The sequence below is a fragment of the Taurulus bubalis genome (genome assembly GCF_910589615.1).
Source record: "Taurulus bubalis genome assembly, chromosome: 9".
Classification (NCBI taxonomy): Eukaryota; Metazoa; Chordata; class Actinopteri; order Perciformes; family Cottidae; genus Taurulus; species Taurulus bubalis.
The window spans coordinates 7,993,724-8,008,828 of record NC_136597.1 but is presented as its reverse complement, the minus strand read 5'-3'; the positions used below and the strand labels follow the sequence as shown (position 1 = coordinate 8,008,828).

The following is a 15,105-nucleotide window of genomic DNA, read 5'->3' as shown; positions in this document are numbered from 1 at the left end:
CAATGCAGCACCAGTCAGATAGCGACATCCAGACATCACTTTAGCTCTGCACATAGAGAATGGTGACAGCTTTTAGTTTGACACCTTCAGCTTATTCTCCTGTTATTATAGGCAGCAATGAAACTGAGCACCATTTGAGTTGACAACTGAGATAACTAAGTTTGACAAAAGCATGTGTTTGAGAACGACACAGGAGATCTTTTGACCAGTTTAATACATCTGCTCTGTGCAAAAGCCCTTTGTCATCATGTCTGCACCGCAACAGGGGACATGATAATGTGAAGTCCAATAGAGAGACCGTCATTTTGAAATCAGGCAGTATGATTATTAAAAAATATGAAAGGTCCGAACAATCCTACTGCATTGGTAGATAATTGACTTGTTTCATTACATTTATTTCAGGAAATGAATGACAGATATAATATGTACAGAGTTCCAATGTTCAGATTGTCTATACGACCACAGGTGGAGTATCTCTTTAAATCTTTATCTCTCTTAAATAAAACTCATTTTAATTTGCTCTTGCTTTTTATAGAGATGAAATCACGGTCAGCACCGGTTGGCTCGAACAAATCTACAGCTGTTCCAAATCCTGTAAAACCCGACACAATCCCCCCCCCCCCCCCCCCCCCCCCCCCCTCCCCCACACACACACACACACACACACTCATATGGCATTTATTATTTTAGTTTTGAGTTGTAAGTTTGAACATTAAACCCCATTTGGATTTGATTCAAAGATGAGAACCTCTGCAGCTGGCATTTTTCCTATTTGTCTGTAAAACTTTCCAGATTTCAGATCAGGAAATTTGAGCACCACCCTTCTGAGAACGAGAGAGACAGAACGACTATCACGGCCACATGGTCTTGATTTGCTCTGCTGACCAGCATGAAGGTGAGAGAATGTGTTGGTGAGAATAACAATGAGCTGCAGGGAAGGAGAGGGTTGGAAAGAAATAGCATGGGATCCTTCTTTCCTTTTAAGATATTTGACGAGCAGCTTTTCCTCCTTTACCTCTGCTTCACCATCAACACTCTCCGCTACATCCTCTCACAGGCCACAGACAGAGGGACAATAAAAAACGTTGCGAGGACAGGCTGCACCACGGGGGCTTTGTGAGAGGAGGTAGCAGCTGGAGGTCTGGTAAAAAGGTCAGAGAGGATCCTGGTTCAGTTGTGATGAGAGCAGATCTGGGCTGATGTCTGAGGTTGTGTTCTGGTCGGAGGTGAGGCTGAGGTCAGGCTGATCTGAGAGCAGAACAGAAAACATTAGGCTTTGTCTCAAAGGAGGTAAAAGGGCGCAGAGGTCTTTGGGGTTTTTAATACGACATGAAAACTCAATGTGACTGTAAACATACATCATCCCAGGTGCTTCTGATGAGGTTTTTCGTAGCCCACTGCGTTGCTGGAACTGGTACCTGTCAGAGAAAAGAGCCATCGACACGTCAAAAAGATTGGTGCTTATTTCTGATTCTTCAGTAATGGTGCAGGCTTTCAGGTTGTCCACATTACCTCACTTACCTAAGTAGTCCTTGTAGTCCTTGAAGTATTTATGCCTCGGACGTCCATCTGTAAATAAAATTGCCAAAATTAAAAAGACAAAAAAGAAAGAAAGTTTGATATCTGAGCTCCATATCTGCACTTTGAATTATTGTGTGAAATGAAAAAAATGAAAATTATTAGATGCCTAAAGGAAAAAAGTAATGTTCTTTTATTAATCAGGTCATTATAGTTTAATATATCTGACAACCGCTTCAACCACAGATCATATGTTGAGGCAATCTACTCTGTTGACAGAGCACTCCAATTTGTATTTTTGTAGATCTATTAAATCGGAGAAACTTGGCTCCTAACAGCATGGGATGTGCCAAGAGATCCCCAGGAGTCCTGCCCCTGTCCCTTGGTGATTTAAAGGGCCACAGACTTCGCAGAGACATTCCATTAAATCAGACAAGCAAGAGATTTGTTTTCAAGAGATGAAATTAAGATAGGAGATGATGTGTGTCAAAGGCCTGGACATTAGTCAATGAAAGCCATACCAGAGTTGCCACGCTGCTTGATGCACTGTCCCCGGTTTGGGATGCCAGCGGCAGGGTTTCCTGGATTGATGATGTGGCACTCGTAGCCCGTGGGGCAGTGAAGAGGCTCGTCCCCATCCTCAGTTGTGCTGCAGGCCTCAGCTAGTGGGCAGAAAACACACAGTGCATGAGGAGAAATCAAAAACTTGAACTAGGGTCATTCAGTGGTTATGGTGTTGTTTTTCTTCTGTTTTGTTTGATTGTCCTCTCTCGAGCTACCATGCGAACCTGCAAGAACCTCTTACAGCCTTTGAAGAGTAGCAGAATGACAGTTTTGGAATAACATCCAGCTGTAATGAATCTTGTGGATGCATTTATTTGAGTCTACTGAGACTGTTAACGATGGAGAAATGTCTGCCCCTTCTCATTAAGTTGTTTCCCCCTTGTTGATCGTCATCATCAGCAGTGCCTACATAACCGGAGGGAAGAGCTATATAGGGATATAAAACCAAAATGTGCTGAATGAAACCTGATGTCGTACTCACTGAGCAAAGGCAGATTGCATTGGCATTTGAAAGATTTGTGAAGGCTAAAATACACTGCGATCGTTGAGAATTTCAGTGAGCTGCGTCTTTCATGCCGCCCATCTGGAGCTGCAAGTGTTTCCTCTGACCTCAGTGACTCGGGTGTTTGAAGTGTACTCACCCTGCAGAACCTCCTCAGGGCCGTCCAACAGCCAGCCGTTGCCCCCCAGCCACCGAGGCTTGGGCTGCACCAGCCAGTCCAACACTGTTCAGAAGACGCACACATCCACATCCATTGTTATCAAATGTTTTTAAGAGAGAAACAAAAAAATGGGCTAGTTTCCCAAACACAGCTGCGTGTAACTGTGCACTGGTTTGTTGCTGACCTGGTGGAGGCTGGACAGACTCCAGGCAGGCGTAGATGCATCCATTGTAGCAGCAGCGTTTGTGGCGCTCGCACTCGGAGTCTGAGCGGCAGCCCGGCACCTCACAGGCTCTCTCCGGCAGCATCTGGGGTGGCGGAGGACACCTGTCGTTCTTCTGGTGCTGTGTGGACTGGTGGTTGGGGTACTCGTAGTCCTGGAGGGCAGAAAAAGAGATGCATGTCCAATAAATTCACAAGAATGTTGATGTGGTTGGTTCTAGTAGCTGTTTAGGCATTTCACTAGATATAAGTGAACATTTCTTAGCATATATTTAAATACCATCTTGGCTAAAAAAAAATCTAATTCTATAGTTAGAACTGTACTTCCTGATGAGTAATTTTGGAAGGAAACAACATTAAACACCATGAATGATGATTTTGTATTTGAAAAGAAATTAAACTTCTCACTTGGTTCTGAACTGAAAAAAAGACAGCACTGGACATTAACAGTGTGTTTGTACAATTGCACGAATTGCACTTTTTAACCACCAGAGGGCAGCAATGGATCTGACTGATCACTTTTTGGCACAGCAGAGCTTCAGCAAGGACACCGATGTTTTGGCTTCAGCATGCCTGCCTGCCTGCTAAAGTCTTAACTTGGATCAGGAAGGTGATTCACCGTGGGAACCAACACTTTTCTAGGGATTCTGAGAGGGAGAAAGTAGGCCACAGGACTTTGAGCCAAGCAAGGACACGCTTCACACACTTTGGCAACGTTAAGTGCAAGCCCACAGGCTTCCAGTGTTGCTGAGAAGATCTGAAATGCTTTGCAGAGGATAACTTAATTACATCTGTGTCCCAGCTATGGTGTCTGGGGTTTAATAGTTGTTTTTTACTATGCTGCTGCTCTTTATTGATTCATGTTTGTTGGTTCAGACATGTCCAGGGCATAAAACGTGTGTTTAATATGCTTTCACAATGTTGGTATCAAATATCACGTGTTTTGTGCCACAGTATTTAAGCAGTTATTCTTTGTTCAAGGCTATGTCCACATATTAAAACAGAATCCCAAGAAGCACAGCTGCCTTTGACTAAACATGAACTCTCGTACTTTCTCAAACACTGTATTTGCCTATATGGTAAGTTTCAGTGTGATCAAGTCTCTAGTTCACTCCTTTCTTTACGGCTACAAGAAACAATGACCAACACTGTGCTGATCTAACGTCCCTTTTATAGCTTATAAACCTCTGAACTCTTTGCACTTCAACGGCACAGGACGCTATGTTGCTGGTTGGCTATCCAGTCCTTTGTAACACTGGCATCATGGCTGTAATCACATTTCAAATGTAATTTCTGCAGAGTTGTTTGTCACAACAACACATGCTTGCTGTGTCAAACAAGCACAGCCTGTTTCAGTATTTCTGAATATATGTCTTTTCAGTTGTGTGGGTGAATTTCTTTGACTTTCCAAAGTACATTCATTTGGGAGCGAGAGAGAGAGAGAGAGAGAGAGAGAGAGAGAGAGAGAGAGAGAGAGAGAGATGGGTGTTTTTCGCTCTGCACTAGATTAGTAATTAGACAATCAGCTTGTGGGTCGCACACGGTCATTAAAACGGTGCTGTTTGTTTGGCAGGCTTACTGAACGCTCTTACAAACCAACCGGAAAAACGAAAGCAAATGTTTGGCGTAGATGCTGGTATCACACACACTGTACGTGTGTTCACTTTGAAGCCACATTAATTCGTCCTGGCAGCTGAGAGCTTAGTGGCCGGATGGCTCTCGGAGGGGTGGGATGGGGGATTCACACCATAGAGGGACGGAGGGAACAATACAGTCAGAGCTAAGAGTTACGCTGAGGTCCTGCATATTACAGGAAACAGTCCAAGTTTTGATTGTGCATCACTTGAGGGTCTGGGTTTCAAATTTCAATATTTGTTGGGGTACTTGCTGAATTGAGTTTGCAGCTATGAGTCAGTTGTACCGCTCTCTTCAGCATTGTTTCGTGACACAAAAGGCAGCTGTTTTTGCTCCGATAAATCCACTGTGACAAAGTTAGTAATTAGCTTGTGTAGTGGAGCGTTTAGCAACTAGAGAGGCATATCTTTTTCTCAGGAGTAGTTAGAGACCAAAACAGAGATAAAAATGAGAGTGAATATTGGACTTCCAATCATCAGGTTACTCAATGGAGCCCTAGTGCTGCTCCATGTGTGGTAATTAAACTACTTAACAAATTAAAATGATGTCTTCAACTTTCCAAGGTATATATATATATATATATATATATATATATATATATATATATATATATATATATATATATATATATATATATATATATCTGCACTTTGTTTGCAGAGTGAAGAAAACAAACATGCCCGGGTTTCTTTCTTCACATACTCAGACTGGAGTTGCTAAGAATTTCCTCTCAGTTGCTTGAGATGATATGATGTGGAAAATCTCACTGCTGCCAAATAAAAGGAATGTCTGGCATATCAGAGGCACGGTGTGTGCATGTTTGTGTGCATGTTTGTGTGTGTGTGTGTGTGTGTGTGTGTGTGTGTGTGTACAGTAGCTATGGTACAGTGAAGGTCCAGTGAAAAACTGTTTGCTTTACCAGTTTGCTCTATCAAGGTTAAAATAGGATATGATAACGTTGTGGTTACAGCTCTTGCACTGCCCCAAGTGGTCAAAATAATCAAATTCTAGAGGGCCTTGCTAGCCGAGTGGATGCCGAGTGGATGCCATATAATTGCAGAGTCTCGGTTTCAATTTTGGTCTCGGGACCTTTGCTGCATGTCCGTCTTGGCTCTGAAATGCAGGTCTCAAAAACAGCAGTCTCAAAACCTTCAGACAATAATACTCTTCCCCAAATGACTTGAGCATTTTCACAGTTGCTTCTGCTTGAACATGCTCCCACACACTGCACACCACAGGCCTTTCAAACTCTTCATTCATGGCTCTCAGGAGATTAGTGGAGCCGAAGTAGTTCACCAACGTCTTCTGGTACAGTTAGATCTATGAATGAAGAAAGTCTTCTGTGACTGGATAATGACATAATGACTGCCCTTACTACTCCTTGTCTCACATCCGATCTGCTCCGAAAGTCTCAAGTTGCAAACATGTCCTACAAAAAGGTCAAGTGTGCCCTTCCTGTTTATGCGACTGTAAAGCGGGTAAATACTGTACGCAGCAGAAGCCCTTCGTTCTTTAATACGTGTTTACTGCATTGATCCCTGAGCCTTAGACCTGCCAACACTGTGGACACTACTACTACTATACTACTTCTGTAACTGCTTCACTCTCAGGGCTCCTCTCCTTTGTGTCTTGGTATGCCAGAAGGGTCGCCATGCTCTACATCCTGAGATCTTTCGCACAATCCCGCACACATCTCTCTGATGTTGCACAATGGTTATTTACACTCCTGTCTGCTGTGCGGCTCTCCTTTAAACACTAGCAGCGGGCCCGTGTGGGATGTTCATGTCTTTCTGTGGGCATGTTTTCCCTCGCAGTTTGTCACAGTCATTCGGAAACTCTCCCTATCTCTCTGCCTCCTGGATCTCATTGGTGCTCTTGTTCAGTCTCTCTTTCAATGCCTCTCTTTTTAGTGCTCTTGCTCTGTGGTTTATGGGGAGCCACTGGAGACCCTGTCTGGCTCCGTAATTGTACTGAGATCGGGCCACATCTCCCATGTCTACTACGTGAAGGAGCCAACAGCACACATCTGGCTAGCTTTTGGGTTGTCAGGACTCATTTCCTGTTTCTAGACCAGCAGTTTGACAGAAAGATAGACAGACGTACTGATAGATAGACAGAGAAACAGCGGGCTAAACTGTGAGCAAACAGGAAAATCATAGGGAGAGGAGAGTTTCAGTGACCGACAAACTGGTCGATCGACAGCTGAGCAAAACTGGGAGCATACTGGGTGAGTGGGGATGTCTAATCGTGAAATGCAGACCATCAGACTGAATGAGGCGGGGTTTACGCAACAGGAGGGAGCTGAACCAACTGCGATGCAGCTAATTGATGTTGAGAAAACAGGGTCTGCTACCTGTCAGTCATAGCCTGAGGTAGCAGGGACGGCAATGATAGAGGTCGCCCTAAACTCATCTGTTACTCCACTATTCTGTTTGTAGTGCAGCTGTATATTACACATATGTGGTAAGCTGTACTAACATGTCTGTGGTCTCACATACATATGAATTTTCTCTCGGTTGTTGGTCATGACATGAAATGTCTGTTGCCACACAAAAGGAATGTCTGAAACATCAGGCTCCAGGTAAAAAAAAAGTATTATTGGACTCCAGTGTTAGTCCAATAATACGCTACTGATCAGCAGGCTCACATCATCTGACTGGTATTAGTCCTGCTGAGAGCTGCACACACCAGTTCACACAACTACTGGTGAGATGGTTGACTGACTGACTACAATAACTCCCTTTTTTACAGAGAGCCACTACATTTTCAAAATGTTCACAAAATATTGCTTCCATTGAAGATGCTATTACCCTCCATCTATGCTATTTTCCTGACTTTCACACATTTAATATTGAAGTTTGTGCGAAATATATTCTTAGAATTGATAGTTATCTTGCAAATGTAGATTTTTTCCTACGTACATTTTAAATGACTTACATGAGACTAACATACAACACTCTCCTTTCGTTAATATTCAATATGTTAATGATGGCATTGAAGAAAGAAATGTGTACATCCAGGCTGTCAACACAGACCTATTTTATTGGAAAACATCATCTTTTGTTAGGTATGGAAGTGTGTGTTTTAATCTTAATATTAATTGTATCGGTAAACTGTAAACTGTCTGTCACATTAATTTAATCTGCAGGGATTTTTTTTGTCCAGGCAGCTTTTAAACTAACTGCCAACTAAATCGCAAGCTCAGTCAGAATAGCTTCCACAGCCTCTCTAAACTCTAAACTTGGAAAATAAAGCTCTCCAGCTAACAAATGTGCTGGCTTAGCTCAATTACTAACAGGACAATGCGTTCACACAGGTTTTCAAGAAGTTTTTGTCGAAGCGACTAGATTCTTGTGTTAGTGTATAGTCTGTGTATAGTCCACACAGCAGGCTAAATCAAACTGAATGGTGCAATGCAGCTAATAAAAGCTACATCCCTCCATTTTGGACAAATTCACAAGTCAAAGTTCACCAAAGTTGAACTTGATGCAAAACATTCTCAGGAATTCACTTTGCCCTTGCAAGCAACTCCATTTTTATTTAGCAGCGAATGTGTTTGTGCAACAACACAGTTTAAAAAGCAGGAGTCAGGCAGTGCAGCATGTCAGTAAATTATTGTGCAATTATATTTGATACATATTGATTCTCAACCATTGCAATCAAAATGTCCCTTTTAATCCCCTTAAACTCAGCTCATGACCTGAACCTCTTGGTTTACTCTAATTTGATAGCATCAGGGATTGTTACATAGAGTAGACACGTCCTTATAAGCCGGAAATCAGCAAACAAGTGCTGTGTGAATCTGTTTGCTTTTACATTAGTGGCCCTGGGCCTAGTCAAACAGCCAGCCAGCCCATGCAGGAAGTGGGCTACACATGTCTTTGAGCATCTGCAGGGCCCCTGTCTAAATACCAGTTGCTGTCAGAATGGTTCACTTCACATCAAATGAATTAAAACTGGAAAGATTCATGGTGGTAGGCAGCTTCAGACACTGTTCCTGCTCACTGACATGCCCGGACAGGTGTCTGAGCCAGACTGTGTTATGGCTGTGTGAGACTAAATCATCCGTGTGTGTGTGTATGTGTGTGTGTGTGTGTGTGTGTGTGTGTGTGTGTGTGTGTGTGTGGATGCCTGCTGCCCACACTATTCCACCTGTTTTCCCATCTATCAAACAGAGTTCTCTTGATGTAAGCCCTCTCACGCCTATTTCTTCCCTCACTTATTACATCCCATGTATTATTAGGCAATATTTGTCATACTCAAAGTGGAAATTAGAAAAGTGCTACTGAGTGCTACCCTGTTTTGCAGGGGAAGGTCTAGATAAGAATGCAGGGAGGACATGACTCTGCTCCCGAAGACAGTCTGACCCAGAAGTCAAACATACACCTTTCTGGTCATAACTTTAAGTCAGATAACAGAAGTTATAATTTTTGAATGAACTGAAAACTGTAGATTTCATAATGCATGTAATAATTGACAGCTTACATTTTTATAATACTTTTCCAATCTACATCGAGTAATGTGTTTACACACCCTTTTTGAAAATAAGACATTCAGGTGATCACAGACTAGAGGTACTCAGCTTGTTGGTGGCCTCGGGTTTGTTATACATGTTTACCAATTTTCCTTTCAGGACTCACTGACTATTCCACAGCGCAGTGCCTACGTGAAATTCTCAGTGACTATAATTTGTCTTTCCACGCAGCCCCGGTGTTATGCACGAGGCAGAGGCTGTGTGTGTATGTTTGCGTGTGGGGGAGGTGGCTGAAAAAATTTAAGTTTCAGAGATTCAGAGATGAAAAGGTTGAGAGGCAAAGAGACAAACTCCTTCTGCCCAGCCATCTCAGCATGTTTCAATTACAGCAGCTTTGAAGCAGAGTCAAGCAAGACGGTGCTTTTGGCCCATCCTGAGAGGAGACGAGAGAAAGAGATTTAAAAGAGGGAAAACAAGGGGGGCGAAGGAGAAAGCACGGCAGAGAAAGGTCGGAAGGGTAACTGATTTATATGACAGAAGGGAAGAGGGATGAAGGCAGAGCACGACAGAGAGAAAAGGGCCAATGAGGGCACAAACCAGCTCGAAAGTGAGAACATTGAAGCACGAGAGAGAAAAAGAAAGAGAAGGCAGCACGCTACAGTGAGCCCTTGTTAGAGATGATCAATCAGCTACACTGAGTTGAGTTAACAAGCAGGGGCCCGGTCTGCAAGTTCAGTTCCTGCCCTAATAATCCACTGCACACACACACACACACACACACACACACACACACGCACGCACGCACGCACGCACACACACACACACACACACACACACACACACACACACACACACACACACACACACACACACACAAAGGTTTTACATTGTGTGTGCCCTTCAATTACTCATATGGAAACTTGAAAATCAGCAACTTATTCCAACCTGTTGCACACTTTACTTTCTGCTCCTCATCAAAACTGGGGGGGAAAAACACTCCCGTCCATGTCGATTTTTTTACTCGAAGCAATGTCCCAATGTAGTAACGCTAAAATTCAAATTTGTACATCAAAGTTCAGAAGCATTACCAGTAAAATGTATCAAACGTAGGCAAAAGAGAAAAACTAAATATCCTGAAAGATCCTTTTCAAAGTGATGAATTATTAAAAGGGATGGATTAACCCAACACAGTATTGTTATGTTGATGTAATGGAGCTAAAAAAAAAAAAGTGGAATAAGTGGAATAAAAAACACGTGGTTCCCTATTTGTTTTTAAGTATAGCACGGATGTAATTCAGTAAAGTGCAAATTCTTCAAAATCACACTTAATTATACATATCTGCATGGTAAATATGAGTTTAGTTCAGTTTAGTTCAGCATAGAGGCTGGCCAGACACTTTTTAATCCATACAAAAGTGAAAGAACCAAATCAAACAAAAAGCAAGTTGTCGCTGCTCCCATCCAAGAAATAGTCCGGCACACAGCCCCTTGCCAGACATGTCTTTTTTGATCCATAATGTGTTCTACTCGCGTTACCTCATATGTGAATTGGTGAGCTCTAGAGCTTTCTAAGCTTCACTTGTCAGCTGGCTGTAGCCTGGTGTTACTGATCTTCTCATCTAACTCTCTGCACAAACATAAATGTAACTATTTCTTGAAAAGCAGCACTTGGTTATACTTCATTTACAACACTGCTCTTTCCATCATACTGGGTTGAAGCCCTCATACGAACCAGGTCAACTTGACCACCTCTCACCTCAGCCACAAAAGTGCTCTCACTGTGTGAGCAGCTTTCTGCAACAGAGCTGGTATTGTGCTGTAATGCATTGAGCTTTCACCTCCTTCCACTATGGAGGATATTCTGAAAACAGACAGAAACAGAGAAGAGAGAAGTCCACACACACACACACACACAAGTCAAAAGTAAGGTTAGCATCCTCACCTTTTGGTTAAGTCCTCTTTTCCTGATTCTCCTGGTGTCACTTCCTGTGGACAGGGCCAGCAGGGACAGCAGCAGCAGCAGCACCACAGAGCCCGACATGGTCTGCGTCCTGCACCCCAACTCCAAACTCGTTCTGCGTCTCCCACTCTTCTCCTTTCTCCCCTGTCTCTGTGGTATTCCTCGTCTCCTCTCCTTATTCCAAAGTGTGTCCTTTGCGCGTTCGCGGCGCCTTTCCAGCTGGAGCAATAACTCTCCGGCGCTCATGTGCAGCCAGAGATTGCACAAGCTCTCTCGCTCCAACGGGACCTGCCTCTATATCCGCCTGAGGAAAAGTGCAGGGGCAGAATGACAGAGTATAGAAGGGAAGGAAGGAAGGGGAAAGTACAGAGGGGATGAATGGAGGCAGTGTCGGCATGAAACGAAAGAAGGAGAATAGCTTTGGGGAGCCGGTGAAGGGAGAAACGGCAGCTGTCTGTGCATCAGTTGTTGCGAGCTGGAAGTGTCTGCTGGCACAGCGTGCGCACATGTCTCTGGCGGGGTGGATCAGACAGGCAGCGCGCGGGACCGCCCCCTTGCACCCCATAGTTGCATCTCGTTGCACATCTGGTGATCTTTATGTGAGTTTGACAGAGCCGTGTCAGTGTGTGGTCAGGGCATATTTTATATTCCGTGGCTTTGCGTTATATGTTTCTAAAGTGTGGGGTTTAAAAAAATAAAATAAAACATTGTTGACTGATAGCCTTAGAGCTGAAGCAGTAATTGTAACTATTAACTGTTATACATCCCTGTTTACATTCCAGATTTTTCTTTGGGACAGGACGCATGATTTATATGAGAATGGGAATACTTAAACACCCTGAGTGTGTGTGTGTGTGTGTGTGTGTGTGTGTGTGTGTGTGTGTGTGTGTGTGTGTGTGTGTGTGTGTGTGTGTGTGTGTGTGTGTGTGTGCACTCATGTGTCTGTATAATATGTTTGGAGTAGATGAAGTGTGATTTCTGAGGCATCGACCCATAAAAAATGAAAGCATGTGGCGTGTTTGAGGGAAATGGGCCTCTCTGTCTTCCATTTTCACAACTTCCCCAAGTTGCACCCTCTCAAACTAGGACATCCCCCCCCCACCCCCCTACCTACCACTGGACTGTTCTCCCCATCCGCTCCCCCCCCCCCTCCCTCCATTCTCAGTGTCTTGCACTGAAAGGGAGAAAGAATGCTAAGCTCAAATCTCAGTCATTATTAGTTTTACAGGAGCAGCGCTCATGTCACTGGGAGGCCCCCGGCTTCACTTACACAAAAGGCAGAGTAAAGAGTTTGAGTGGGAGAAAAAAGAGAGAGAACAGAACAGGGGGAAATATAGAGACAGAGAGGTGAGCCTGTCCACGTGGTAGCATCATATTATGATCATTATGGTGCAGGGGTGTATTTAACATAGTTTGGAAAGGTTTGCTGTATCTCCTTCAACCAAAGTCACTCATGCTGTGCCTGTCAAGCTTCAATTCTTGCACACAAAATAATGCAGTTTTTGCTTGCTGAAACTACTGCAGCAGATTTTATGAGCTAACGTTAGCTCAATGAGTTAGCTAACATGTTGTGTTCTGATTCGCTATAACACGAGAGAACAAATAGTGAAAATGTATTCAAAATATACTTATAGCATATTTTCTACGGAGGCTAAATTTGTGTGTTGGATTTTAGATGGGCCTGGTTTCATGTAGTGGAATGAAATTCACTGGAATAAAACATAAATATTGAGCTCTGTGTTCTATTATCTTAAATTGTACCGCACCCTGAGCTGTGTGCAGTTCTTCCACAATGAATGAGGAAAGAACTGCAGCTGCACAGTTTCAAGTTGTAGACAGTGTGCTAATATTCCCAGACGTGTTCTCACATACATCATCCATTTCCTGCCCTATGCCTAGATCTGGAATGTACACATGAATATTAATAAACTAAACAATTGCATTCATGAACAGAATAAGAGGTGAAACATTCACACATTCCAGATTTAACAACTTTAAGTGCATGCATACACACACACACACACACACACACACACACACACACACACACACACACACACACACACACACACACACTGTAGCGACTCCCACAGCTACCCAGACACATCATTCAGTCTGGACAGTATCCATTTTTACAGTTGTGAATGGGGGCACAATGTGAATTCTAAAAATAATACGAGGCAGAAATAAGAGAGAGAGAGAAAGAGAGAGAGAGAGAGAGGGAGGAAGGAACACCTTAGAGATGAAGTCTGCTGAATGTTAGAGGGTTCAGAGACCGACTCTTCATTGAAAAGACAGAAATTCCTCTCATCTGACAGGCAAAGGCACATAGCTGGTTCTGCAGGGTGGAGTGTCTGTGAGTCTCAAGGGGCTTCACATCACATGCTTCTCCTCTCTGATGGTCGAGATTAATTCTAGTCTGATTTATGGCGTAATAGGTCTGCGTGGATCTTGTCAGGGCAGCTCCTCAGCCACACGTGAGGGTTATACGAGCATGGAAAGTATTATATTAGACAAGGCGAATGGGAACAGGCACGGCATATGTTTCATAATGAGGTCCAGCTTGTGCCTCTGGATGGAATGTGTTCACTTTGTGGACTAACAGAGACTAAAGGCAAATGTGTTGACAGTATAAATTACTGTCTGTGTACTCAAAACATTTACAAGGTGCAATAAGTATGCATGCATAACAGTCATAGGTGTATACATCTGTGATTGATTAACTGAAACTTGCTTGTTACTCACCATATTTCTGGCTGAAATTAGGATTTTTGTGGAGGAGAATAACATACAGGGATATGAATATTCATACTGTCATAAGTGTTGACTCTTGCCTGTTAATACATATGTATACAGGTTTTTGTTCAAGGGTGAAGGAGGAGCAAACAAGGCCAAGAGTCAGATGGTTGCTTTGAGCTGAATGCTAACATCAACATGCTAACATGCCCACACTGATGATGCTAACCTGTTGATGTTTGCTAGGTAAGGTTTACCGTGTTCACCATCTTAGTGTACTGTTAGCATGCTATCGTTTGCTAATCATGCTGCAATGCACCCGGCACTTGGGAAAAAACAACCCGTGACATAGACAAGTGCAATGGAACGGCCATTCAAGATGACCTTTTCATCATTTTTGTCGTGTTTAATGTAGTGTTTGTGTTGTGAAACAACAACACAACGTTGTAGCAGCCATTTCCATTTCCACTCAGTGGAGTCGTGCTTCTTTGCGTGCATTCGGTACTAGCCCACCATCTCATTTAACACTTGGTTCCAGCAGATCCTTGAAATGTCTTGAGTTCTTACATTTGTATACAATTTTGCCACAGGATTTTCTAGCTGTTCATTTAAAGTTACTACAAGGAACGTTGATTTTTGGCGGCCCCTGTGAACGAAAGTGGTAGTGTTTCCGAGCACTAGAAAAACAACGCTTATCGCAGCTGGGCCAGGCAGTCTGCTCCACACTGTTCTGGCTCTGGTTTCACCCGTGAGCTAGTAACTCCCATTGATGTGGTTTCCTCTGTAGATTTGTTTTGGCATCATTATTGTTTTGGGATTATTATTGTTTTGGCATTATTATTGTTTTGGCATTGCAACAAAGCAAGCTGACAAGGTCAAATTGGCATTCATCCTTTTATTGCACTTTAATGTCTATTAGCACGCTACTTTGGTGGGCCGCTCTCATGTCAGTGTGCTGCAGCCTGAAGCAGAAGCCTGTCAAAGCCCTTCATTCCAAATTGGGACTGTCAGTTGGTGTCAGAGGCCAGCCTGAGGGGTCAGGGGTCAGCTGTGATTGGTTGTTGTGAAATAGACTGCAGAATGCTGATAGGGATGAAAGTTGCACTTGCAGTCTGTACACATATGCAGCATGACACATTTAACATACTTATGAAACACAGAATACAATCCTAAATTATGCCTGCAGAATTTACTTTGTACTACATCTATATTTTATTCAAATGGGATTGCATCCTGCACTTTTGTGCCACATCTTTGCAGCACTTTGACTCTAAAGTAGTTGTATCCCTTTGATGTGCTGTATATCAACATCAATAAAAATCTAATTTGCTTTG

General features: G+C 43.2%; 1 protein-coding gene across 1 annotated transcript; it reads right to left on the bottom strand.

Moving 5' to 3' along the window:
• Window positions 1–677: 677 nt before the first annotated feature.
• Window positions 678–11,128, bottom strand: wfdc1 (WAP four-disulfide core domain 1). The gene is made up of 7 exons (XM_079223849.1): window positions 11,018–11,128; window positions 2,929–3,121; window positions 2,724–2,807; window positions 2,040–2,180; window positions 1,522–1,569; window positions 1,359–1,418; window positions 678–1,248 (listed from the first exon to the last, which is right to left on the bottom strand). Exons 1-6 carry the CDS (start codon window positions 11,114–11,116, stop codon window positions 1,360–1,362), a joined length of 624 nt encoding a protein of 207 aa, XP_079079975.1. The 5' UTR covers window positions 11,117–11,128; the 3' UTR covers window positions 678–1,248; window position 1,359.
• Between the last annotated feature and the right edge of the window lie 3,977 nt (window positions 11,129–15,105).

Bases quoted from the DNA above. Each gene is read 5' to 3' on its own strand.
- wfdc1 (XM_079223849.1), bottom strand. From the start codon at position 11,116: ATGTCGGGCTCTGTGGTGCTGCTGCTGCTGCTGTCCCTGCTGGCCCTG. The intron at 2,808-2,928 runs GTCAGCAACAAA...TCTTCTGAACAG, and splicing joins GTCTGTCCAGCCTCCACCAG to TGTTGGACTGGCTGGTGCAG. The intron at 1,570-2,039 runs GTATGGCTTTCA...TTTTATTTACAG, and splicing joins CAAGCAGCGTGGCAACTCTG to ATGGACGTCCGAGGCATAAA.